A 26,719-nucleotide genomic window follows, 5' to 3' on the forward strand; every position below is an offset into this window, starting at 1 on the left:
GACTGCCGCCATAACTTGAACGTTTTTCCGTCTCCGTGCCACTTCAGAATTGGGCAAGAAAATTGTAATATCGCTCATAGAATTCAAAACACAATTTGTTTTGATATTTCCCACCAAAACAGAGGAAAACCTACAAGGCTGGAGATCTGATAAACTTCCACTAAAACAGTAATTGGTTTACAATATCTCATCCTCAGTTCAAGCTAGACATAATTTCTCAGGATGCCAGTGTTACAAACAGCATCAAGCAAAGCAATACATCTTCAACGGTGAAACTTAAAGGTAAAACGCGTCACCAAAAGAAAGGATACATAACAGAAAGCCACCTGGAAGAAAGCATCAAGAAGCACCAGCAGCAACACTTTTAATTGTCTTAAGATCGAAGATTTCGATCCAGTAGCCATCAGGATCTTTTATGAATGCAATCCCTTTCATTTTTCCTGCAAGATATTCACCACAACACAACTCAGTAACCTACAGTCTATCCAAAATATTGTTGTTAATCCTAACTTAGAACCAAAAAACACCATTTTATGCTCAAAGCTTCCTTTCTTCCAAAGTTTTCAACCTAAAAAGATCAAGTTTTAGACAAGCACAAGCCCATGGAATATTTTTTCTTTACGTATATTTGCACATAGAATGGTGGTCAGTGTAAGTTGGTTCCTTACATAAAACATGATATTAAGAAAAACTAAAGACCAGATTTAGAGAATTAAATACCCACCATCATCAGGCTTCTTTACAAACTCCACACCTAACTGTTCAAATCTCTCGCATGCCTTGAAAGTGTCATCAACAGTGACCCCTATGTGTCCTGTGAGCAAATTCAGATTAGATTGCTGCTAAGAACTTATAAAAACCAAGGAAAGCCATTTGCACCAGGACAGAAAGCACTACAGAGAGTGAAGCCGCGAAACAGAGGGGAAAATGGTTTTGAACAAGGGAACATTAACTAATTAAATAAGGGGTGGCAAAGAAGAAAAAAAGAAGAGAAAAACAGATCAATTGTAATTTCCTTACCAAAATGAGGTCAATGACCCCAAAACAATATGCACATTTGTTCTAAACAACAACCAATCAACCACAACCCTAAATAATTGATTGTAGTCATTGTACCATAAAAAGCGAAGAACAGGAGAAATCCCCTTCACCGCATGTCCTTGATTCTTAATGTGAGGGAGACATATGTATTAGAGTTAAATGTAGGAATTCTTACACGTTTTCATTTTACTCTTTCGTACTTGTTGAGTGACTAGTGATAAGCTGGTAAGGTATTAGAGTTGAATGTAGGAATTCTTACACATTTTCATTTTACTCTTTCGTACTTGTTGGAAAATCATCTACCTTTACAAAAAGAAAAAGGATCTGCCCTTAGTTTCAAAGAAGTGACATTGCAAAAGAAAGAAAATCGTCCAAGATAGTTTTTTCCGTATGAACAGTCTCATTGGGGCTTCAATTAATAACCGCCATGACCAGCTTTATTTAGTGTGATTAATTTTGTGTTGTCCTCTAAATCTCTAATTGTTGTGCATCTAAAAAAGGAAGACGGAAACTAACTTCTATCCTTGTGACGAATAATTGACCATCAATCATTGCACAAAAACTGTATCAAAAAAGGAAAATTGCTCAAAAATGATCTTAATACAGAGAGTATATCTCTTTCACTTGAAAATTATGCTCAACTTTCATACTCATTGACCTTTAACGATCCACAAAAATGGAAAACAAATTGAGCTAATACTCTTTAAAAGACATTTTATTTTGAAAAGAAGGCAGCTGACAAAGTAATTTTATATTATATTATTTTCTCTATTTTGAAGTTTGAAACTGATAATGAAAGGTTTATCTTATATGAAAGGCTGCTAACTGACTACAAATTGTCAAGCAAACTAGGGTCATGGGAGTCTGGACGCTGGTGACATAGCGGTGCACAAGAGTGGTCATGCTGATTCCTGATTAATTCCATGCATTAATCTGTGGACTTGTGGTTGGCAAAAGGTCATATCTAATACAATATATGGAAAGTTAAGGTTGACTTTATATCTTACAAGACTGCCTGCCACCTGAAAACCTTACATCGTTTTTTCAAAGCATATCATCCACAAATCCACCATCGAGTGTATAGGTATCACAATTTCAATTTTAAGTTGCACAAATAGAATGCTTATAACAATACCTTGTACCCCCTACGTCTTATGTTGGTTATACTTTCCGTTTTCATCTGCTTTTTTTGGTTGGATACACTTGTACTTTGTTCCTATTTGGAAAACGTGCAATCCCCCTTACCCGTTATTACCCCACACAAACCTCACATACAACATTCTCTCTTCGATTTTTCTTACAAAAACCCCACTTGTTTCACTCGCTTTCCTATTTTTTTTCTTACAGCAACCTCGCTTTATTTCCTCACCCATCCTTGGTTTATGTTGCTACAACTATTTTAACCAACAAAAAAGGAGGGAGTACTAAACCACGAACCCCAGTACAATTAAATCCTACTAGACAGATAATTTTAAAAATTATTTATTTTGCCTCACATTTGAAGTCAACTTCAAAAGAGAGTTCCATTATGGGATGAAGGAGTTGGAACCAAGAGAAACATATTCCACAGTCAGAGCAGGTTGTCATCATCAAATCAATTCCTAGTAAAAGTCATACCACGGTTCTAAGCTGCAGCAATTACGGTTATGAACCATACTAGCATTTCCCTTTTCCCGGTTTTTCAAAATTGTTAGAAAAAAAAAGCAAGAATAAACGACAACAGAAAGGCTACTGAGAAATACAAAAGGAAATAAAGGTTTCCACTGGGCTTCAAATTTCAAGCCAAAATCTAAGGTACAAATATCATACCAAAGCCACGAGGCTCCGAGTTTCCATTGTGATAACCTTTGAATTCAGGATCACTCTCCGTACCCCAGTTGCTGATAAAGTGATAAGTAATCGACATGTTAGAGGTAAATATGAAGGCAGCAGCAGTAGAAAGCAAGAGATCATGATGACTCATAAATTGCAACAAATAGCACTCACTGAGTAAGTTCAATTGTAGCTTTCTTACTGAAGGTCCAAACAGTTCGGTCTGCTGGCTCAGTTGGAGCTGAAGCAGGATCCTACAGCCAGTAAAGCTAACATCATCAGAAACACAGATCACTAACCTATCTAGATTATCTTGGTCGGATGAGTCGCAAAACAAACCTACAACAAATCGCTCATGCAACACAGAGATCGGTGAATAAGAACTTAATAGCAGAATAAGAATCACAAAAGCCACTTCCCGTTGTGTAACTTTTTTAAAAGATATTATTCGTTTTAAAGCTGGTATTTCCCCGATAATGGAGCAGTTGAGTGACAGATTTTCAGGTTTATTTGCTCCTAAGGAAATCCGAATTTTTGGTCTCCCAAATTGCATATTAGACCCACGACAATCATAAATTTCCTACAGGATGTCTGGGTTTATTTGCATTTGTTTCACATTCAGTGACGAAAGCTATTTTTTTAACTCGCTTTAGGAGGGAATGCATCTAGTGCAGTAGAGAATAATATTTAACATTTTTACTATATCCATGGAAGACAAGAAATCTGCTACATACACAGAAAGGTTAACATGTTTGCTATGAGGGTTGATGTCCTCCCAGGGCCGTTCTCTTCTCCTAGTAATTGGATGTATTGGATAAAGAGAGCCTGGTGGTTCACCTTAGTTTATATCCCTTGTCTTCATGAAGAGAGTAACGACATACAGAACATGGGGAATGATGTGTAAGACAAAGTGGAGAATGTTGCTATAAGATGAAAAGTGGTCTAACACCTTTACCGCCTTTAACATGAGTCCCTTCAAATATTGAGTCATCAAAGATAAAATCTGATTTGAACAAAAATGGACAGCAAAGCATGCTTGTCCAATGTCCATAGATATCTATCGCTAAGTAAACTTTCTTTTCCCCATTGAACATTCTTACCGCAGAAAAACATTGAAGCAATTAGGTTCTAAAAAGACATGGAAATGTGCGTCCTTTTTATATTTCCTGCAATTATTCTACCTTTACACTTTTGATATTGCTCCTATTCCTCCTTTTCATCTCCAATGATATAGATCTTCACTTACAAAAGACTTCCCATGAGAAGTAAATAGAGGAGCCTACTTTAATGTTTGGCCTTCTGGTTTTTCAATTATCTTGGTCGTATACCGAGGCCCTTTTCAGACAATTTCTTTTAATGTTATTTGTACACGCCACCACCATAATTCTCTTTCTAAAGCCAGTTCAATTTGAAAAGCTTTGTGTGAAAATTGGCATTGGGTACGACGAATTCCAATGATATGCTCCAAAAACAAATAAGTCTCGCTATCTCACCAAATATTCAATTTCTGAACTTCATTGTCTTCTAAAAAAGTTGTTACTTTCCATGGTAAAACATAGATTTTCTCATTTATTTATTTAGGATTGTTGAATATGCACTTTGTGGGGTTTGGAGAAGCCAAGGAGAAAAGTTTTCCATGGTGCAATGAACTTGTGGCAATTCTAAGGAGTATGCTGCAAGGAAGGAATTCATTTATCTTCTTGGGAGCCACCTTACACGTGGCATGCTTGTCATAGACTAAAGATAACTAACTTCTTTGTAGGCTAAGGTAGGTCGAATTCAAGAGTTACTTGATTTAGGAGATTCAAATGGAGTATTCTGACCTTGTTGTTAACACCCTCCTATATTCTTTTATTTGCTTTAATAATTGGCAATAACACTGCTGCGTAGAAAACAAGGAAAAACCATAAAAAACTGCGTGATATTTCAATCAAGGATAGGCATTTCCATTACCTCATAACCCAGGAAGTATAAGCTAAATTTCATCTCAGGAAAATCCAACCTTTTGAGGAGTCTGCAAATAAGCATAAATTGAAACATTACAATAAAATTTGATACTTGATCAGGACTTGGGAAATTTAAGTAAAGAGGGAAGGGTCAAGAGATTATACTGACTCATAATACAATTAATCTTAGTGAAAACATTTCTAAACCACAGATCAAAATCTTTAAAATCCTCAGACTGACAAATGGCAAAGAAAGTCTAAACCCAAAAAAGCAAAGGAATATGAGCAATACTGGTGACAGCTGTATGAAATGGCACGACAATCAGGCGATCCGAGAAATTTTTATTTTAAGATTCACTCAACTAAACCAAAAATTGCCACCATGCAACTTGACAAAAAATTTCCCACCTGCTCACTGCTGTCAATTGATCCCAAAACTATCAGAAATCCCAAATCTATTATGTATTAACGTAACCAATGATTACAGTCATTTGCAACCATCCAATACTAACGATTTGTCACGACTTAAAAGATTGACCTCTATTGTCACTCGCTCAACCACGATTCACTGATGTTTTTACCACCCAAAACAAAACTAACTACCTTGTAATCATCAAACAGAGTGACCTTTTTTTCCAGATTTATTACAATATCATAGTAGCAATATTCTCATAACACTGCTAGGTCGTGTTAACAACCAAATATACAAGTTCGAAATCATTTCATTTTAAAACATTGTGATTTCACTATATACAAGAAAACATAGCCAAAATGATCCCAAACATATGATCCAAAAATAACAGCGAGGATTCTATTTATGTTTTTTTCTCTGTGCTTTAACCAAATAAGATGTTTGGCATCCACCATTACAAAACATAGTTGATTACATAAGATTGTAATTTCGGCATTTCTCTAATACAGGCAGTCATAGGCAAACGATATCCCAACTATACTAACATACCATGATAAGCACAAAACTCCTAATCACAAGCATTCAAAAAACAAGCCGATTACAAAGAACACAAATATATATTCACCGAATTGAAGAAAACTTACGACATGCCCAATACACGAGAGTAGAAATCCAGGCTCACTTTCGGGTCCTTAATTCGAAACATCTGAAACCCAAAATTGAATCAAATTACCATTGCAGAACCAATCAATAATTTCAAATTTCAGATTGAATTGAAGAGATAAAGAGAGAGATTGAATTGTACGGTTTGTTGCATGATGTAACCCTTAGTAGCATCATCAGGTGTAGAATGAAGGCCTGGATTGTTAGAAGGAGACTCCTTATGCTCCGAAGACGCTGCCATTGATAATCTGACTGAGAACAATCGCAATCGATTCCTTTGCTGCAAAAAAACCGAATCAAAGAAAGCGAATTACCAGTTATTGTAATGAAATCGAAAAGGGGGTTTTGATTTTACAGAAGAATCATCCTGCCTCAACCTTATTAAGATTCTGTTGCAGCGAATCGAAAGGTGGTGAAGCTACGAATTAAGGAAGGGGAGAATCGAGAGATGAAAGTAGAAGAAGAAGAAGAAGCCATTGGAGTGGGAAGAGTGTGACAGTGAGTGATGGTGGTGAAATTCGGCTTACCTCGTGTGCCTTCAAAAATCAATCGCAAATGATGTGCGTTATTTTGTCACAGCAACGTTTCATTTTACATGTTCTTCATTAATCCATATCAATCCGTAAGTTCATACAACCATACAAATTACAAGCCCAAGCCCAAGCCCAAGCCTTTAAACGCACAACCTCAAGATACATCCTTGTCAAAAAAGAAAAAAACCAAAAAACATTTTTATTCTCTTAAAGATGTCAATTTTTTACCCAAATTGTTGAAACCGTGGATTTTATCCCATTCCGGGAGCAAGCTGGGAACCGAAATCAGATATAAACCTAAACCGAACTGATATGAATAATTTGACAACTTGTACCCGATATTGATATCGAATCGAACAGTGATAACTAGGCCAAGAGTGGAATCAAACCTGATACATTATAAGTTATAACCCGTTAGTGACCCTACTAACCTACTTGTTTGAATCCAAAACCATATCAACCAAAGCAAAATCCATTTACATTGATGTGTGACAACAGTAATCCGTTATACCTGAATCGTTACAACTCGTAACCCGTTAGACACAAATGGTTACAACTTGTGATTTGTTTAATCAAAATCCTTTGTAACGGATAACCAGTTTAAACTTATAGAATTTAACTTATAAATCTCATAAACTTAACTACTAAGAGGATTCAAACTAGTTTAGTTGATAAAGTTTTGAGAGTTGGTATCCACTACCTAAGATCGAATCATGTCTACATCATTTGTCGATAGTTGTCAATTTGTCTTTTGTGGCTCTCTCTATACCAAAAAATAGACTTAACTAGTAACTAATATAAATATATAGCTCAGTACTTCGTAGTTATTACTAACTAGTAACTACTATTAGTAGAATTTGTAGTCCTTATTGATTATAGACTGTATGGTGTTATTCCCTCCGTTTTTTAAAGGCATCACTTTGACTTGAACTTTACCAATATATAAAAATCAAATGTTATCATTTAAAATGTTGTTGGATTAGTTATGATACACATTCCATTAAGCATATCCTTTCCCTTTAATGGTGCATGCGGCTGGTTGTTCTTGGTGTGAGCAAAAATTTAGGGCAGCCTGAATTGAAATTGAAATCTATTAGGAACTTGTAGTTATGTAACCGTAAGTCCGTAACCCGGACACATGTTGTTTAGGTTCCGGATCCGATTAACAAATTGGAAACTTGTTGCAACATGTTCTGATTTTCAATTTTTCGGAACGGGTGATATATGGAGTACCCAATACCAGGAACTAGGACCATATAAAATGCTTCATTTTCCCAAAATATAAACTAATCCAAGCTAATCTTTGAAAAATCAAAACAGATTTACAGTTTAAGCCCAAACTATAAAATAATCAAAGCACAAACCATAAATTAGGTTTTTAAAAATAAATTAGCAATTTTTTTTTTTTTGAAATGGCAGGATATCTTGAACCGGAACCTGTTATAACATATTCCAATTCCCATTTACAATAATTTATGCAACAAGTTTCGATTCCGATTCTGATTTTGGTTTCCATTAGCAACAATTTATTTAAACTTACGTTGATTTTTACTTTCATTACCTGGGTCATTTCTTTGTTGGAATTTCAATAATCACAAATGGGCCTTAAGTAACAAGGATAGTGGGCTTCTTTAAATGCCCTTGCCGTCCAAATGTTATAAGTAGAGCATCTCCAATTGTGGTAGCTAGAGACTAACTTAAAATTTATAAAAGTATTAAGCGAATAGCTAGACCATTGGAGTGAAAATAATAAATTAGTTTAGCCAAACAAATTAGCTTATGTTTAAGCTAATTCGCTTGACAACTAGCTCCCAAAATTTGTCAAATAAGTAATTGACAGGTTGAACTAATTTAAATAACAAGCTAGTTTAGTAGTTACTAGCCATTGCAGCACAAATTAACTAGAAAATGAAATAACTTGAAATCTTATGTGGCATAACAAGCTAATTGTCAAATTAGCTTGTTATTGGAGATGCTCTAACATACTTCAGTGGACTGCTGATTTTCTCTCTCATGTAGTACTCCATACTAGAGCATTACGTCCTAGCTCAGTAAAAGTTCATACATGAAACTTTGACATCTCTGTGATATCATTTTAGTGCTTTTTATTTTTGTTTTAATGATTTTAATGACTAAATATAGATTAGTCAAATAAATAAATGCACAAATATGATCAGAGTTTAGTCAAATTATAAAATCATATCAGGATAGAAAAACTCAAACCGTACCACAAACGTATAAAATCATAAAACGTATAAAATTCATATCAAAATCCCCTTATTATACACTCGATTTAGTATAGAGTTAGGTGCACCCATGATTATTTTTCTGCTTATTTGATAACTCGATTCACTTAAATATTTCAATTTGAGAAAAACTTATCCAATAACGAAAAAGTTACTCACATTTCATTTGAAGAAAACAAATCGAAAATCTATTAAACTTTGTTTGACAGTTTAAATTTAGAAGAAGTATAAGCATTCCTCTAAAGATAGAGACAAAATTTTCTAAATTTAGTATTCTACTCTTGATATGAATGTTGTAATTGATAACTTTTTATACCAATATCGTGTCAAGTAAAACTCCTCCACAATTTGATCAAGTCACGTAAATCAATTTGTCTAATGGTGGATTCTTAAACACACATAAATACATGATTTTTACGCCTTTAACACTTGCAAAGAACCGGCACGCCATTGGATAATCTTTCGTCGTCGCTCCATCTTCCCCAATTTATTGAAAGGCTAACATTGCCATTATTATCCATATTCCATTGATTGATTGTGTTTTCACTATTTTGCATGTCCTAATTTGATTTTCTCTCTCTTCCATTGCCCCAAAATTTGAAGCTATGGAACGTTCAGGCTATGGCAGAGATGGAATCTACAGATCACTAAGACCAAAAATAATCATACCCACTAATCCAAATCTAAGTATGGTTTCTTTTCTCTTCAGAAACAGCTCTTCTTACTCTGAAAAACCTGCTTTAATTGACTCTGATTCTGGGGAAACTCTGAATTTTTCCCAGTTAAAATCCATGGTTGCTAAGCTTTCCCATGGATTAACCAAACTGGGTATTCAAAAAGGGCATTCTGTTCTTATTTTAGCCCCAAATTCTATCCAATACCCTGTAATATTTCTGGGTGTTATTGCAATTGGTGCAATTGCAACTACTGTGAATCCAATTTACACAGTTTCAGAGATTAAGAAACAAGTTGATGATTGTAAGCCCAAATTAGTTGTAACAGTTCCAGAACTTTGGGATAAAGTTAAGGGTCTTAATATGCCTGCTTTGATTTTAGGGTCTAAAGGAAAAGGGGTTTTAAATTCGAGTTCTAAAGTTGTATATTTCAATGATTTGGTTAATGGGTCTGCTGTGGATTTTCCAAAGGTTTTGATAAAACAAAGTGATACTGCTGCATTGTTGTATTCATCTGGTACAACTGGTGTTAGTAAAGGTGTTATACTGACTCATGGGAATTTCATTGCTGCGTCATTGATGATGACAAGTGATCAAGAATTCGAGGGCGAAACCGATGATGTGTTCTTGTGTGTGGTTCCTATGTTTCATGTGTTTGGACTGGCTGTGATTTTGTATGGTCAGTTGCAGAAAGGATCTACAGTTGTTAGTATGGCTAAGTTTGATTTCGAGTTGATGTTAAAAGCTATTGAGAAGTATAGGATTACTAGATTGTGGGTTGTTCCTCCAATTATGCTTGCATTGGCTAAGCATGATGCTGTCAAGAAATATGATATTTCATCTTTGAAGCAGATTGGTTCTGGGGCTGCGCCTTTGGGGAAGGAGATGATGCAGAAGTGTTCTAAAACTGTGCCTCAGGCTATGATAGTTCAGGTATATTGAACTACATTTCTCTTTCTATCATGTTTAAACAATTGTTTATGATGTTTTCTGTCACATGCTTCATGAGTATGACATGGTTTCTAACAATTCTCTTATCTTTTAATGGCCTGAAAAAGAGGAAATTTCCTTTGAATATTCCCCTGATACAATATTTATTGTTTATTTTAGTAGAGTAATTCTTGTTATTCTTTGACTTCACTTGATTTTGTTCATATTTTATGATTCTTTTTCCTACAAGAATATTAACAACTCTGAATCTATGTATACTAGTTGCACACGTCAATATTCTTCATGAATAGTGTAATTTTATAAAACAAAGGTCAACAAGTATGTGATTGCTTTGATAAATAAAAAGATTCAATATTTTTGTTTAGACATTATCTTTTTCAATTTCACAGGGGATCTCAAGTAGTCAAGTGTTCCCTTGTTTTTTTATTTTTTGACAGGTCAAGTGTTCCCTTCTAGAATAGATATTTGACTTAATCCCCGTATAACTTTCGCAGTTAGCAACTTAGCACCTGATGTTGTCCTATTGATGAAATATTGAAATTATAGACGTCCAGGCTATTTTATGACGGTGAATGATCATGAATTCGTGGATGATAATACTCTTAAGATTTGATAATTGGAACTGGAGTATCTATCGCAGCTTGTTACTTATTAATGGAATTGACTATTATTACTTTACGGATGTACTTTTCCGTCTTGGTTAGCGCTTGCTGGTTTATGTGGTAAACTGTTCCCTGATACGACTTACATTTGTTCCTTTTAGGGGTACGGTATGACAGAAACATGCGGAGTCATCTCTATAGAACACCCAAGACTAGGTGGTCGACATTCTGGCTCAACTGGAATGTTGGTTGCAGGTATTGAAGCTCAGATAATTAAAGTAGATACATCGAAGCCTCTCCCTCCTAAGCAACTGGGTGAAATATGGGTCCGTGGACCTAATATGATGAAAGGTAATGATTAGTTTTACTGTTTTTCCAATTGAAAAAGGACTTTATATACATTTTCCTTTATCATATTCCTTTGTGTAGACTGAAGATTATCAGTAAGCTTTTTACTCTGAGCTTCTTTGATCCCAGGAAAGTTACTATCATGTTTACGATCTGAAACCTTAAATTGTGTGATTTATGCCGGGAAGCTATAAATTTGGCAATAAAACTATCTTTCTGAAGCTGGGCAGTTTCCCAAAAATAACATGTTTACAGTCTAGCTCTTGTTCTTGGAAAGCTGTAAATGCGTCTAATATTTGGTCATACAGTAGTGTATACGCTTAAGGTAAAAAAACTGAAGCTTTAAGATGGATAGAACCAACTTTTACACAGAAGAAAAAGTGAAGTGGTGGACAAATAATAGTTTTACAAACTTAATCGCATTTATTTGCAAATGCATTAATATTAATGGCCTTAGATATTTGTTGCGATGAGATAAGGTGAAACACAATGTTGTTCTGTTTTCTGTTTTGGTTATAGTTGACCAACGTAGTATTCGTTGTTGTGTCATGGGCAGGTTACTTTAATAATCCACAAGCCACCAAGTCGACTATTGATAATCAAGGCTGGGTACATACAGGAGATCTTGGGTACTTCGATGATGAAGGGCAACTTTATGTGGTTGACAGGCTGAAAGAGCTCATCAAATACAAGGGTTTTCAGGTGTTTATTCTTGCATGAGCATATTTTGAATAATAGCATAATTATCATCCTGTTTTTATTTCTGATTTCTGTGGTTGGGTTCCTAGAACATGAAATGGTAAATGTTGTGTACTATTGTCATGGTCGCTGCTTTTCATCGCATATGTGTTGTGTCTTTTTCCTGAGCTGGCCAAAATTGGTGGTTTAACATCCTATTTGGGTATATTAATTACCTACTACAAAATTTTATCAAGGATTTCAATTTTAGGAAAGAACACAACCTGCTTCACTTCCTTCATTTTTTAATATTACCCAAAGACACACATCCCTTTGTTCTTGACCTCGAATAACAAGGGGAAGTTTGAGCTGAAGCCTCGTAACATTCTGAATTCGGGTTGCCTACCATGTAAGTATTGTGTACGATTTTCCATGGAAAAATACCCAATTATTTGTACAACGCTTCAGTGTAAGTTAAAAGTTTAAATCCATTCATTCCGTTCTGTACTTAGTAGTTAGTATATCTCTTCTCTGGAGAGTCCTGTTAACTTAGTAGACATCATCATATGAAAGTCCCAGTATGTTACGTATGTACTGATGTAGATTGAGTAGATCATTTATTTTCCTTAGCATGTTAATAATATTGTACACCGGGTGCGCGCAAGATTTATTGATTTTTCAAAAACATCCAGCAAATTTTGGCATGTAAAAATAGATATTAGTCATGAAACATTCTGTTTTGTAGGCCAAAAAAAACTAAAATAAAAGAGCAGAGATAGTCATTGCTCGTATTTACCCCCAAGGTTGTTTGTTTGTGTATTTGATTATCTTAAGGACATTTTTAGCCCAACGAGAGCTTCAAATTATACTTAATTTTTTTGATGCATCAGAAGTTTGAGCTTGTTATGCAGAATGACACTGAAATAACGTACTCGTATGTTTTTGTTGTTGGGTTTAAATTAGGTTGCCCCAGCAGAACTTGAAGCGGTTCTTAATTCACATCCTGAAATACTAGATGCTGCTGTTATCCCGTAAGCTTCTGTAACTAAGCAACTTCTGTCCTGTATACTTTAGGCTACCTGTATACTTTACTGACAATCTATGCATTTCCTCATTATTAGTTATCCTGATGATGAAGCCGGTGAAGTTCCCATTGCGTTTGTGGTTCGATCACCTCAAAGTACCTTGAAGGAAGAAGATATCAAGAAGTTTGTCGCAGAACAGGTATGAAGTTTTCATTTTCTTGAATTCTGTACATTATCCCCTTTTTTTTTTTTTGAAAGGGGTGATTGTTAGAAACAATTTAAATTGAAAAATGATTTGGATATTCTTAACAAGTGCTTTGTTTTATACAGGTTGCACCTTACAAGAGATTAAGGAAGGTAACATTTTTAAGCGCTATTCCAAAGTCGGTTTCAGGAAAGCTTCTCAGACGAGAGCTTATTGAAAAATCGCGATCCAAGCTATAATAAAGCTGTAGCACCATTTTGCTGCATCTCTACTTTCTTGTTCTACAAACTCAATTCATGTTTTACCTGAAAAAAGATACCATGTTTTAGTTGAACGCTGTTATAGAAAATAAACATTCAGGTAATGGTCAGTCAGTTCACCTAATAAAGCTCCAAATTTCATTGTTGGTAATTCCTTTTCTTTGCATTATATGTAAATATGAAATAGGTTAATCAGCGATATCTTGAATCCTTTCATAATTGTGTATACTGAAAATTGTATATCAAAGTGTTGTTGGATTTAAAAAAAGACCGGGGTCCAAAATGGATCCACTTCCATGCCAGATTCTTTGAGCATTTGAATCTATGTTACCTGGACTCTTCATTTTACCTCAAATAAAATAACCGTGTTGGACCCTCGAGACTCGGGCATGGGTATGGACACTTGGACACTTTATTTTGGAGCAAAAGTTATGCAATTATTTCACAAAAAGCTGTGTCAGATACATACCCGAGTCCGGGTAACATAGATTTGAACTCCTTCCTGAAAAAACAACGGACTGCAACATCTTTCTTAAATACTTGAGGGATACGGCTGATATAGTTCTCAACCTTGGAATACTTCCTAGTAACTCTGATTCAAGTGATCAAAGATAACACACATAGAACGCATCAGCTAGATCCGTATTCTCTTAAGATGATTGTGGGCCGGGCTTGGTAAGAAAACCCCTTCTGTATGAGTCGAGCTGTCGTGCCTAAGCCTAATTTTACTAAATTTAGCATGCTTTGATCGTGTGGTGATTTATGGTGTTTTCCCAAAAAAGGAATCCCAGGTCCGACCCACGACTTTGTACTCGTGTCGGACCGTGCTTTATTCGTGCCCATAGAGGGGCGCGATTCCCATATGCACTCATGGAGGCTCTTCAAATGTGATGCGAAGATAATCATCAATATATTATGGCAGATTACCAGTTATTTTATGAACGAACTGTTATTAATTATTAGGACTATCAATAAGGTCAACCAAAAATATAACCGGGGCTTCTGTCCTTTGATGTTATAATTTTCACGTGGATGTCAATTATTTTAGCTGGTTACAAAAAGTTCTTTAAAAGGTGATATTCAAGACCTTGGATCGAATCTTGTCTATATAATTTGTTCCTTGTGGTTTTTTTTGCACCAAAAATAATGTTACGAGCTTCAGTATATTAGTTGTAATAATAGAATCACAATTGATAAACATTTAAAGAGAAAATTAGGCATATGTAGTAATAGAATCTTCAATTAAGAGAATATTTCATAGAAAGGAAAGCATGACTTACTTCAAAGTGATAAGGTTTAACTCGTATCAAATTCATGACTTCATATCATTTTTATGCGTACTACATGTGTTGTTGGGTTGACTACGTGCATCTAGTTGTGAAAATTTAGAATGAAGGTTGGTTCTTGACTCCGTGTGGCTCATTCGCACCAAAAAACTTGGGTTATATATTGCTAGTCAATAATTTTCACCTAGAGTATTTAAAATAACACATATTCTTATTTACAATGGGTGTACAATAAATATTGTACACCTGAGTAAAAGTTAACCCAAAATGCTTAAAAGTTAAGCATATATATGTAAAAGTTATCTATTTTTAAGTGATAAATTTTTTCATTTTAGTAAAACTTATTTCTTCAAAATCACTAATAATGTATAAAATTAATAATTTAACCCTTAAAAATATTTATCTATCAATTTTTTTTTACTAATATAAAAGTTAATCAAAACTAAGTTAAAGTTAAAAAAAAATTGGTTAAAGTTATCTTGGTGTACAATAAATTTATTGTACACCTTGTGCGCGTAAGACCTTTTGTTAAAATAATCATTAATATAGTCTTTCTTCTTTTTTTTTTTTTTTTTTTAACTGTTAATAATGTTGTCTACTCCGTAGTATGTACTCCGTAATACATTTGAGCTCTTTTAAAAAAATTAAAAATTTGAGCCGTGTTTTATAAAATCATATAGATCAATTTCTTATAAATTAACATCTTATTTTACCTAAAATTTAAAGTTAAAAAGGCAAATTTAATTACGGGTCTTAAAAAATAAATAATACACACGAGTGTATAATAGACATATATTGTATTATCGGAGGTCACACAAACAACTATCCTCCCAATCCATATATTTTCTTGGATGAACTCTACGATAATATATGGGTGCGCTAACAATTAGGCTCCGTTTGGTTTAGCGTAAAACGTTTTCAGTGAAAATGATTTTTCATGCAAAACATTTTCTAAACAAAAACATAATTCCATACTAATTTTCCTTTGTTTGGTTCTTTACAAGAAAAATCAAAGAAAAAAAATTGGGAGAAGATGGGTGAAAATTGATGGGAATAAGGAAAATGAGGTAAGGATGAAAAGTGGAAAAGTGGAAAAGTGGCTTCCCTTCCTTTCAATTGGAAAAGGTTTTTCCACTTTTGAGTGAGTTATGGGAAATTGTTTTTCATCTCTTGCCAAACCAAACAACGTAAAATGGTTGAAAAGAAAAAAATCATTTTCCATGAAAAATGTTTTATACCAAACCAAATGAAACCTTAGAACAAACACGCAATTGCATTTTTCATTAAATAAAAGCCATGCAATTACAATTGGTGTTTAATTTCTCTTCAATTTCGAGTTGCTCACAACTTCGCAATTGGAGACCAAATATTATACAAAATGTATATGGAGTAATAACCTATGGATTATGAGAAATAACAGAATTTTTCGGCAACAGTTCGCGGATGTAGGTTTGGTTTTTACCCATGTGGAAGGAGCAATGGAACAATTTAAAATATTTACCAAAGTCCGACAGTAGGAGCAACTTTTTTGGCAAGGAACAAGGTCAATAATGATGGTCCGCAACCCGGGTTTTGGAAAGTGGAAATAGGACATGCGGATGTCCAAATAAGTTCTCATTTGCAGGTTGATGCGGCTTGGAAAAAGGAGAATAATCGAGCAGGAATGGGATGGTCTTTGGAAGTCATGTCTGGTGATCCTTTACATACAACAACAGGATGTAGTTGGGGAATGACTCATTCAGCGGCTCAAACAGAGGCTTTAGCATGTTTACATGGAATGCAGTGGGCTAAGGACCGTTCTATTAATTATGTCCTAATACTGACGGATTCATCGGTATTGGTTACTAATTTACAAAATCAACAAATGCAAGATGCTCAACAGGAATGGATAATAGCAATGATCCGAAAATGTGGTAAGTTCTTTAACCATTGCGTTGTGCACAAGGTAGGTCGAGATCAAGTGCAAAACACGCATAATCTAGCCAAGAATGCTTTTCAACAGAGCTTTGCACGGGTTTCGTTTGTAAGAGAGTCGGATTAGATTTTTGTTTCTTTATTTATTTTTATTTTCTGTAATTATGTTTCTTCTTGTACCTTTTGTAATTGTCAAAAAAAAAAAAAAATTACTCATGACATTATACACATACAAATCAAGTGAAATTGGGATTAGCTCAACCTAAAAAGTAAAAAGTAAAAAAAAAAAAAAAAAAACTATATCGAAGGTGATAACTTGTTCATAAAGCAGTCGAAGACTTAAAGGAATCTGGTCTATTTTCTGGAAGCTCCAAAATATCTTCAACGACATCAAAATTTTTATAAGCTCCTTCGATTTTTGGGATATCAAGCATATTTCCAGAGAAGCCATCAGAGCAGCGGATTGAATTGCAAATGTCGGTCATCTGATTAGTGACAATATGTATGTAATTAAAGCCTTGTAATAGTACTCGAGTATTTTCTATTATTTGTAGTGACTATATAGGAGTTGTCCTCGAACGAAGGGGCTCCTAACGTATTCTGCTCCATGTATTTTATAAGTAAATACATGTATTTTATAAGTAAATACATGTATTTTATAAGTAAATACATGTATTGAAAAAAACTCGAGCTTGTTCACGAGCTTTCGAGTGGAGTAATAGACACTTAGACTTGACTCATTAAGATCTCTAGCTTAACTTGAGTTCGAGTCGAGCCTGATCGAACCAACTGAGTTTTTTGGAGCCGAACATCAAGTATCGCGAGCAGTATCGGGTGCTCGGCTCGGTAACACACAATGAATGCAGTAAATCAGTAATCATCCAAAACAAGTGTTGTATTACTCGTAGTATTGATAAAGGTAAGATGAATGACCCTATTGCACTGGTACCATGTCCGACTCATTGGAAGTGAGGGGGATTATAGGAAAATCCCCACCTCCAAAGAACCCCTAGTGGAGTTTGATCTCGTAATCTTTACCACTAGGCCAAGCCTTATTCGGTACTCCATTAACGGCATTGGGCAAAGCGCTCTCCAAAAATACAGTGCAAACCGCCAAATACCAGTACGTACGTACGTACACTTCCTGAATCCCGACTCATCTCTACAACTTTCTCTCTCCTCTTCCTCTCGCCAATGTCAGTGTTGAGCGCGCACACACACTCTTCCACCACCAACAAACACAAACCACAGTAGTACAGTACATTCCTGCTAATCTTCTTTTTTTTTTTTTTTCGGGAAACAAATCACATTAATTGCTCCTGAAATAATGATATTCTCCTCCCTATAAATACCCCCTCTTCCTCCCCTCTGTCTTACTTTCATTCCCTCACTTTCTCTCTCCTCGTCTCTAATTTCAAGCGTTCATCAATGGGGAAGGTTTCTCTCTTCTCTGCTTCATTTTCTCATTTCTCCCCTTTTCACTTTTTTTCTTCTCTACATTGTTGCTCATGACGGACTTACTGACCGTAATTTCCATGAATGTTGCAGGGGAATAAGAATGGCGGAGGAGGAGGCGGTGGAGGTGAAGGAGGAGACAATAAGGACTGTGGAGGTGGCGGCGGAGAGAAAAAGGACGGTGGAGGTGGAGGTGGCGGCGGTAATCTCAGTATCGTCATGAAAATAGATTTGCACTGTGAAGGCTGCACTAAACGTATTCGAAAATGTATCCTCAAATTTCCAGGTAATTTTCTTCTTCATTTCCTTCCAGAAATTATACTCTGTTTTTCCCTTTTTTCTTAAGTAAATTATTTAACTCTGTTTATCGTTCGAGATTATCCTCTGTTTTGTGGTAGAATATTAACAATAGATTGTTGAATATTATGAATCTCAAAATAAAAATTTGAATGGTAAGAAAATAATACCCTGTACCTTTTTTTTAAATAATATTATTTGTGAAATCTTACGAAATTGGTATTTAATCGTTGTAATTTTAATTTAGTTAAAAGTTACCAAATCTGAAAATACGTTTAAATGGTAATAAAGTATTTGAGTTCGTCTATTTTATTTTTAATTTTTTGGTGAAATATGACAAAATAAGTAAGAATCAAAGTTAGCTTAATAGTTATTGAATATTTTCTTAATCCGGAAATATTTTGATTGAAAAATGCAGGTGTTTTTAATGTTGAGTTTGAAGGAGAGAGCAAGGTGAAGATCATGGCGCAAAATAAAGTCGATCCAGTGAAGTTAAGAGATGGAATCCAGAAGAAAACTCTGAAAAAGACCGAATTGATCTCCCCTCAACCTCCGAAAAACACCGAGAAAAAGAATGAAAACAAAGACGATAAACCCAAAGAGGTATAAATTCCGGCTTTAATACTCTGTATTTCTTCAACTTCTTTTCCAATTTTGTTCTACTTTTATCAGTGTATGTTTTTGTGGGGAATTAATTAAAATCTTGACTTATTTGGGATGTTTGTCAGGAACTTTTACCACTCTTCTCTGAAATTTAATCACCATTTTTTAGTGGAATAAACATTGATATGAGAGTGCATTTATTTATTTTCAGTAGAAGTACTTGTATTTATTTACGAGCTTTAAGTTTCAGTAAAATTCACCTGCATTAATGGGTTCCAGAAACTAGCACGGCATTTTTTAATAAAAATATTGAAATGATTTTAAACATTAAATTAATATATTCCGGTGAATGAATGTGCAGCTGCCGGTGACGACGGTGATGTTGAAGGTGGTTTATCATTGTGACGGCTGTGGTAACAGGTTGTACAAAGCAGTCTCATCGTACAAAGGTAAAATTATCAAATCCCAAAAAACGACAATTAATCATTTTTAACTTTGGATTAATAATATTTTTATTTTTATTTTTATTGTGGAAAAAATAGGTGTTCATGAAGTGAGCATTGAGAAGGAAAAGGACAGGGTGAAGGTGACAGGGAGGATTGAGGCGAAGAAGATGGTGGAGGAGCTGCAGAAGAAGCTTAAGAAGAATGTGGAGATTGCCAATGATAAGAAAGAGAATGGGAAGAAAGGAGGAGATCAGAAGGAAAATGGTGGTGGCGGGGGTGGCGGCAACGGTGGTGGAAACAATGGTGGCGGCGGCAATGGTGGCGGTGGTGGTGGGGAAAAGAAAGAGGTGAAACTGGAGTATATGATTAATTCTTCGGGTTATATAGGGATAGTTAATGGGACGGGCCGGGTTGTTGAGATTTTTGACACCCCTCAGTTTTTCAGTGATGATAACCCGAACGCATGCTCAGTTATGTGAGTTGCGGGGTTTTTTGGGTTGGGCTGTTAGGATTTTTGATGGGTTTTGGTCTGTGTAATTAGTTGGGGGGTTTGTTACTCTCAATTTTGGGGATACAATTAAGTTGTGTTAATTTGCATGAAGTTTGTAGATAAGTAAAAAGAGTAGAGCAAGAAAAGAAAGGTAAATCAGAAGTTTTTGTCAGCTTGTACAGGAAAAAGCTAGTAGTACTATTAATATACCCTTCAATGAATTATTTTGATGGGTGGATTATTTTCAGGTGTTCATTTACTTGTGTACCGTCTGATGTTTTTGTTGATTGGTACAAATGGTACAATTTATTACTATCATTATCTCGTCAAAAACATTTGTTTTGCCTATTTTTAAGTCGGGGTCGGCCTGCCTAGGATAGGTAAGCTTGATACGGAAAAGGCATAACCACAATTCAACACTTAGTGTGAAAAACTTGTTTAACTCAAATTGGAATTTGGCTATGTTTAATAGCTAAAATAAGTGAAAATCAGGTAAATAAAATGCATCCTTATTTATCTTGTTTTAGCGGTTATTCCATACGAAGTACTCATAGTAGTTTAAAAGAAAAAACTCAACAACATAATTGACCATTTTTTGGTAGGATTACACACTACAGTAGTACAGTGGATGGTAAATGTGAGTCTAAAAAGCTCTCTTCTTGTCTCTCTATTTCTAGAAGAGTAAATAGGTCTGGAGATCCCTAAACTTTGCCAAAAGGAGCAGTTAGGTCCCTCAAGTTTCAAAAGGAGCATTTAGGTCCCTCAAAATGGATGGAAAATGCTGCTTTTTGTTTTCCGTCACTAACGGCCGTTAAAATTCAATTAAATTAAAAGGAAACTAAATAAAAGGCACTAAACGACAAAAAAACAGTTACATTTACCATTTACCAATAATTAAATAAAGGGAAATTCATTTCATTTAGCTTTTTACAAAAATATAGCCGTTGAGGCTCTCAAAAAACAGAGTATTTAACATTCCATGGCCAACAAAACAACAATAAAACACTTTAAAAAAAATCTTTCTTCTCCATCTTCTGCTCTGTGTTTTTTCTCTGTTGCTCCACCATAGCTGACTCTTCTCAACAAAAAGGTATTTTTCTGCCATTTTTTTTAAAATCTTAAGTTAGCTTATTTTAACAATAATTAAACATATTTAGGAAATAATTATTAAAACGTAATTTATTTGCAGAATGATGATCAGGGCTATCTCTTTGTTCAACAATGGTGATAATGAACACCCTAAGAGGTGCTACTGTGGATTCACAGTATCCATTCAAAAGGCATGGACAAAAGAAAATCCTGGAAGGAGGTTCATTGCTTGTCCAGATTATGATGTTGAAACAAACAAAAGGGGTTGCATCTTTTTTAGATGGATTGATGAACAAGAACCAACAACTTGGCAAACAATTGTCATACTAGGGTTAATGCAAGATAAACAAAGCCTTGCTGCTGAAGTTGATAGTTTTAGGACAAAACTTAGTGAAGCTAGCAATTATGCAAGGAAGAGGGAGGCAGACTATGTGATGAGCAAGATGAGAAGACCTATTAGTGTGAAATGTGAAGTGTGGGTTGTAATCCTAGTGGTTCTGTTTTTTTTAATCTGGTTTGTTTTAAGTTAAGTGGGTTAAGTGGGTAGGTAAAATGTAATGATCTGCACTAATGAAATGTAATGAAGACTTTAAATTCAATAAAATCTAACCTCATGGTCTTTTTTCTAATCTTCTAGCCATTGCAAGATCCTGCAATGCTTGGCTTGATATTGTGTGTCCTTGACTTGGTTGAGTATGTGACAATGGGAAGTCATGTGCAGGGAAGGAGTAGATGGTTTGCTCACCCCCATGATCAGAATAGAAAGCTGCAGGAGGTCTTTGCCTCTGTGGTGTGGGGAAATGTTGTGATATAGGCTGCATTAATTAAAACAAATTAGGAACAAGTTGGCTTCAGTACAGTAAAGTAAAATGTAAGAAAGAATTTGAGTCTATTGAATGACTTACAGTAGCTATTCTTTGATACCCATTTGGGTAGGTATAAATACACACACCCCTATTGTGCATTGGTATAGGCCGTATAGCTGAACTGGTTCTTGGGTGTTGTTGCTGTGGTGTGGTCTGCTCTGCAGTAGCATGATTGTTGCTGTGTTGTTGTTGCTTAGGGGCATTCTTGCAACCCCTTTTGTTGTGGCCTATCACACCACATAAGCTGCATTTCATAGAACAACCTGTTCTCTTCAGTTTACCAGATGCAGTTACCTCTCCAACACCATATCTCCTCTTTGTTTTAGGTCTTCCATTGACCTTTTTCACCTTTGGAGCCACAACAATGCTATCAGAAGTAGGCCACTCTTGAGGACCATTTAAAGGCTCTAACAAAAATTCATATGCCTTCATGTAGGTCTGTTTGCAGAAATATGCATTGACATATTGTTCTGGGTGGTCTACTTTATTCCATCACTAGAAGAAAAAAGCTCAAGTGCGGGCTCATTTTAAGGGGTTAAGTGCGGGCTTTTACATGTGCAGCACATGGCTTGCCCGCACTTGATGTTTCTCAAGTGCTGCCAAAATATTGGCAGCACTTGATACTTCAAGTGCTGCCAATTTACAAAATGAGCCCGCACTTGACAAATTTGGTGCTGCCAATTTTGTAATATGAGCCCGCACTTGACAAAGTTTGTGCTGCCAATTTTGAAAATGAGCCCGCACTTGACAAATTTTGTGCTGCCAATTTTTGAAATTAGCTCGCACTTGACATAAAAATGGGCAGCACAAGCATAAAAAAGAGCCGCACTTGATATATAAATGAGCCGCAATTGATCTAGAAATTTGTTATATAACTGATATCCCTGCTACATATATTATACAATTAGACCAGGCCCACTAGTTAACCTCCATGCATCACATAAAAAAAGTATCCAATTATATAGATAATTAAATTAAATAGTATATAATTATAAATATAAAAATTGATTACATTACAATCCTATGAAAAACTAGCATCCATAATCTAAGATTCACTACAAGAAAATATCAAAGACGATAAATGGTAATGAAATTTGCCAACTTTTCTCGAACTTCATTTATCTACTCAATGGTAAAAGGCTGCTCCCTCGGATTGTTGAATACCTAAAGAAGATCGATCATCGAGAAAAAAAAAATATGTTAGTTATATTATAAATATTGTATGGTACATTAAAGTAAGACATAATTTGCTCACAACAATGAAATAATGAACCTTATAATAATAAAAATGGCTTATTTCTCTCCTCACTTTCAACTAATGAACCTAAATAAGTATTTTAAACCTTTGGATGTTTTATATACTTAGTTTTATGTTTCAAACACTCATTCTCACCTACTTTGGTCATGTTATACACATTTAAGGCTCGTTTGTTCATTATAGTTCAAATTTTGACTAAAATGGCTTATTTCGCTCCTAACTTTTCCACTAATTTTAAACCCTGTACATGTTTAATACACTTAGCTTTATGTTTCAAAGACTCATTATCACCCACTTTGGTGAAGTTATGCACATTTCAATATACTTCATATTTTGACTAAAATGGCTAATTTCGCTCCTAAATCTCAACTAATGAACTTAAATAAGTATTTTAAACCCTTTACATGTTTAGTACACTTAGTTTATGTTTCAAAAACTCATTATCACCTAATTTGGTCAAGTTATGCACATTTAAGGCTCGTTTGATCACTATAGGTCACATTTTGAGTAAAACGACTTATTTCGGTCTCAACTTTCAACTAATGAACTTAAATAAGTATTTCAAACCATTTACATGTTTAATATACTTAGTTTTATGTTTAAAAGGCTCATTCACCTACTTTGATCATGGTATGTAAATAAGTATTTCAAACCATTTACATGTTTAATATACTTAGTTTTATGTTTAAAAGGCTCATTCACCTGGTTTGCTCATGGTATGTACATTTAAGGCTCGTTTGATCATTATAGGTTATATTTTGACTTATTTCGCTCCTAACTTTCAACTAACGAATCTAAATAATTATTTTGTGTCATTCACATGTTTAATATATTTATTTTTATGCTTCTAAGACTCATTATAACCTCATTTGGTCAAGTTATGCACATTCAAGACTTGTTTGATCATTATAGGTCACATTTTGACAAAAATGGCTTATTTCGCTCCCAACTTTCAATTAATGAACCGGAAATAAGTATTTTAAACCCTTTACACGTTCATTGGACTTATTTAAGGTTTCTAAGACTCATTGTTACCTACTTTTGTCAAGTTATGAACATTTAAGGCTAGTTTGTTCATGTAGGTCATATTTTGACCAAAATGGTTTATTTCGCTCCCAACTTTCCACTAATGAACTTAAATAAGTATTTTAAACCATTTACATGTTTAATATACTTATTTTTATGTTTATAAGACTCTATCACACCTATTGTGGTCTAGTTATCTACATTTAGGTCTCATTCAATCATTATAGGTCATATTTGTCTAAAATAGGTTATTGCGTTCCTAACTTTGAAAAAATGAACCTGAAAGATGAACTTTTAAACCTATTCACGTTATATTCTTATTTTTATGATTGTAAGACGCAATCTCAACTACTTTGGTCTAGTTATGCATATTTAGGGCTCATTCGATCTATATAGGTCATATCTTGTCTAAAATAGGTTATTTCGCTCATAACTTTGAAAAAATGAATCTAAATAATGAACTTAAAACCTATTCATGTTTTATATTCTTATTTTTATGATATTACGACTCCATCTCACCTAGTTTGGTCTAGTTTTGGACATTAAGGGTTCGTTCATCATTATAGCTCATATCTTGTATAACATGGGTTAACACCTACAATCCTTCAAACCAAACAAAATCCAGCATACAAGCTAAACAAAAAAAAAAATCAGAAAGTCAATTATGGTCAACTCTGACCATAAATTACCACCTGGTTGCACGAAGAAGCAAAACATAAGCATATCAGAACAAAAACACGGGATAAAAATAGAAGAAGTAGAACAAAAGAAGATCAGAAACAGAAGATCAAATCAAAAGTATGCAGATCAGGTCAAATAGAAGAAGCATATCATAATCAAAGCAGGTATAGCAGAATAGCAGTAGGCAGAATCACATCGCAGCAGGCAAAGCAACAAACACAAACGAGCTCAGCTAAGGACATAATGAATAGATATTGATTATAGCTATATATACACCAACATAGAACTTCTTTATTGAATAGACTTTAGCTACTGCATTAACTGATAAAAGAATAAGCAGCATACACGTTTCCCTTAATGTGTGAATGAAAGTAAAAGAGAGGAAGCAGAAGAGCTCACCAGGTGAACTAATTTGTTTGAATACTTTGAACCGGCAGTGTGTATGTTCTTCCTGTCCAATAATAAAGTGTGCCAGAGCTGTTACAAGAAACCAGAACACAAGGATCCTGTAATTACTACTAGTATAAAAAAATTACTAAAATAATGAAAGTGAAAAAATAATTACCTAGAATCTGATTACTACTAGTATATACAAAAATGTATTTAAACTAAAAGAAAATGAAAAAATAATCACCTTGGATTTGATGAATCTACAACAACTACAATCATGTAAAATTTCTGGACAGGCTGGTGTCCCACATTAGATGCACCAGAACTACTACTCTAATACTCTCCACGGATCCAATGATATCACCCCCTTCTTGGAGACCAGAAATTGTAAGGTTTTAGAGAACCTGAAACCCATCAGCAAGGTGAACCTAAGAACCATCACAAAGAAGGTAACACAAGTTATAGAAAATAGTAGGAGGAAATCAACGAATGGGACACAAATAGACTCAAGAAAACCATCATATGGGAAATCATGGAAAATTGGAATAAACAAACTTTTTAAACACCGCAGCCTTAAGACAATAACACTCTATCTTAAACTTCATAAGGCAAACCTGCATGTAAATTACTTTTTTTACAAAAGAAACTCTATACTAGAGTAAGAAGTAAGCATACGCTAGACAAGTATATGGTGATTAAGCCACCCCGGCATAACAAAATACAAATAAAGTTGTAGTAGAATGACATTGACGAAAAAGTTGAGTAACTAGGTTCAATAACTTAACTAATGCAATTTATAATACACATGAGCATTCACAAGAAAACAAACTATTAAAAAAAAAATGTTATAGGGGCCTGATCTAAAATATGACATATTTATATTGGATAAACAAGATCCTCGGTTTTCCGGCCCCGACCCTCGAGATTAACCTAAAGGCCTCATCTAACACAACAGCAACAAAAAAGAGCAGGTCATCTAGCCCAGCAAAGTGCAGCCAAAAGTAAACTTCTCACAACAACAGCTGCTACCAGAGAAGAAGACAACAACTTCACTCCAGGAACTGCACTAGCAACATGTAGGCTACAGTAGCCAGCAGCAACAAAATAGAAACCCTATAACAAACTAAAGAGTGTAGAAATGATGACCTGCAAATCATGGACTATAACCCTTGAAGATAAGAATACAAATCTACGCTTGAAGAAGTACTAAGACGAAGTCTTAAAGTACTAATAAAGAATGATCGTCCAAAGGCAAGACTTGCAATAGTCTGATAGACAACGAACTTCTGATTTGATGACATAACCAATCAAGCATCAGAAAACAAAACTAATCATCACCAAGTATCTGGATTAAACATGGTTACACATAGTATACATAAACTTAAAGTGCTCAGACACAGTTATAAACTACATAATCATATTAAAAAATCTAGTTGCATTGCTGGAAAAACATATTAGCTAGATCAGTAACATGTTTTACTTTGAACAACCAAGAATACAAATTTTCGTTTCTCAGTAATGC

The 26,719-nt window shown here is 34.7% G+C and overlaps 3 protein-coding genes and 1 long non-coding RNA gene across 5 annotated transcripts; 2 read left to right on the forward strand and 2 right to left on the reverse strand.

Moving 5' to 3' along the window:
* Positions 1-139: 139 nt before the first annotated feature.
* On the reverse strand, positions 140-6,524 carry LOC110792877 (lactoylglutathione lyase). Of its 2 annotated transcripts, none has more exons than XM_021997695.2 (8): positions 6,402-6,524; positions 6,017-6,154; positions 5,856-5,917; positions 4,807-4,867; positions 3,028-3,107; positions 2,851-2,921; positions 725-814; positions 140-440 (listed from the first exon to the last, which is right to left on the reverse strand). In XM_021997695.2, exons 2-8 carry the CDS (start codon positions 6,113-6,115, stop codon positions 340-342), a joined length of 564 nt encoding a protein of 187 aa, XP_021853387.1. In that variant the 5' UTR covers positions 6,116-6,154; positions 6,402-6,524; the 3' UTR covers positions 140-339. The 2 variants fall into 2 exon arrangements, with proteins under 2 accessions (XP_021853387.1, XP_021853388.1); XM_021997696.2 differs by lacking the exon at positions 6,402-6,524 and adding an exon at positions 6,252-6,395.
* A 2,446-nt stretch (positions 6,525-8,970) lies between these two features.
* On the forward strand, positions 8,971-13,547 carry LOC110792876 (probable CoA ligase CCL7). Its single transcript, XM_021997694.2, has 6 exons — positions 8,971-10,260; positions 11,042-11,231; positions 11,785-11,930; positions 12,870-12,937; positions 13,028-13,130; positions 13,262-13,547. Exons 1-6 carry the CDS (start codon positions 9,259-9,261, stop codon positions 13,373-13,375), a joined length of 1,623 nt encoding a protein of 540 aa, XP_021853386.1. The 5' UTR covers positions 8,971-9,258; the 3' UTR covers positions 13,376-13,547.
* Positions 13,548-17,779: 4,232 nt separating this feature from the next.
* Positions 17,780-20,142, forward strand: LOC130467121 (heavy metal-associated isoprenylated plant protein 3). Its single transcript, XM_056835572.1, has 5 exons — positions 17,780-18,033; positions 18,145-18,337; positions 18,767-18,951; positions 19,313-19,400; positions 19,494-20,142. The coding sequence occupies exons 1-5, from the start codon at positions 18,025-18,027 to the stop codon at positions 19,874-19,876; spliced, it is 858 nt and encodes a 285-aa protein (XP_056691550.1). The 5' UTR covers positions 17,780-18,024; the 3' UTR covers positions 19,877-20,142.
* A 2,677-nt stretch (positions 20,143-22,819) lies between these two features.
* LOC110785788 (uncharacterized) lies at positions 22,820-25,637 on the reverse strand. The gene is made up of 3 exons (XR_002532676.2): positions 25,442-25,637; positions 25,207-25,284; positions 22,820-23,006 (listed from the first exon to the last, which is right to left on the reverse strand). It is a non-coding gene; the product is annotated as an uncharacterized lncRNA (long non-coding RNA).
* Positions 25,638-26,719: the final 1,082 nt, after the last annotated feature.

The sequence above is a fragment of the Spinacia oleracea genome, chromosome 2 (genome assembly GCF_020520425.1).
Source record: "Spinacia oleracea cultivar Varoflay chromosome 2, BTI_SOV_V1, whole genome shotgun sequence".
In the NCBI taxonomy this organism is placed as follows: Eukaryota; Viridiplantae; Streptophyta; class Magnoliopsida; order Caryophyllales; family Amaranthaceae; genus Spinacia; species Spinacia oleracea.

Excerpts from the sequence above, each read along its gene's own strand:
- LOC110792876 (XM_021997694.2), top strand. The coding sequence starts at position 9,259 with ATGGAACGTTCAGGCTATGGCAGAGATGGAATCTACAGATCACTAAGA. Across the intron at positions 11,931-12,869 it reads TCAAATACAAGGGTTTTCAG|GTTGCCCCAGCAGAACTTGA; the intron begins GTGTTTATTCTT and ends GGTTTAAATTAG. Across the intron at positions 13,131-13,261 it reads AGAAGTTTGTCGCAGAACAG|GTTGCACCTTACAAGAGATT; the intron begins GTATGAAGTTTT and ends TGTTTTATACAG.
- LOC110792877 (XM_021997695.2), bottom strand. The coding sequence starts at position 6,115 with ATGGCAGCGTCTTCGGAGCATAAGGAGTCTCCTTCTAACAATCCAGGC. Across the intron at positions 2,922-3,027 it reads GCTACAATTGAACTTACTCA|CAACTGGGGTACGGAGAGTG; the intron begins GTGAGTGCTATT and ends TCACTTTATCAG. Across the intron at positions 815-2,850 it reads CTCGGAGCCTCGTGGCTTTG|GACACATAGGGGTCACTGTT; the intron begins GTATGATATTTG and ends ATTTGCTCACAG.
- LOC130467121 (XM_056835572.1), top strand. Across the intron at positions 18,952-19,312 it reads AAGACGATAAACCCAAAGAG|CTGCCGGTGACGACGGTGAT; the intron begins GTATAAATTCCG and ends ATGAATGTGCAG. Across the intron at positions 19,401-19,493 it reads AGCAGTCTCATCGTACAAAG|GTGTTCATGAAGTGAGCATT; the intron begins GTAAAATTATCA and ends TGGAAAAAATAG.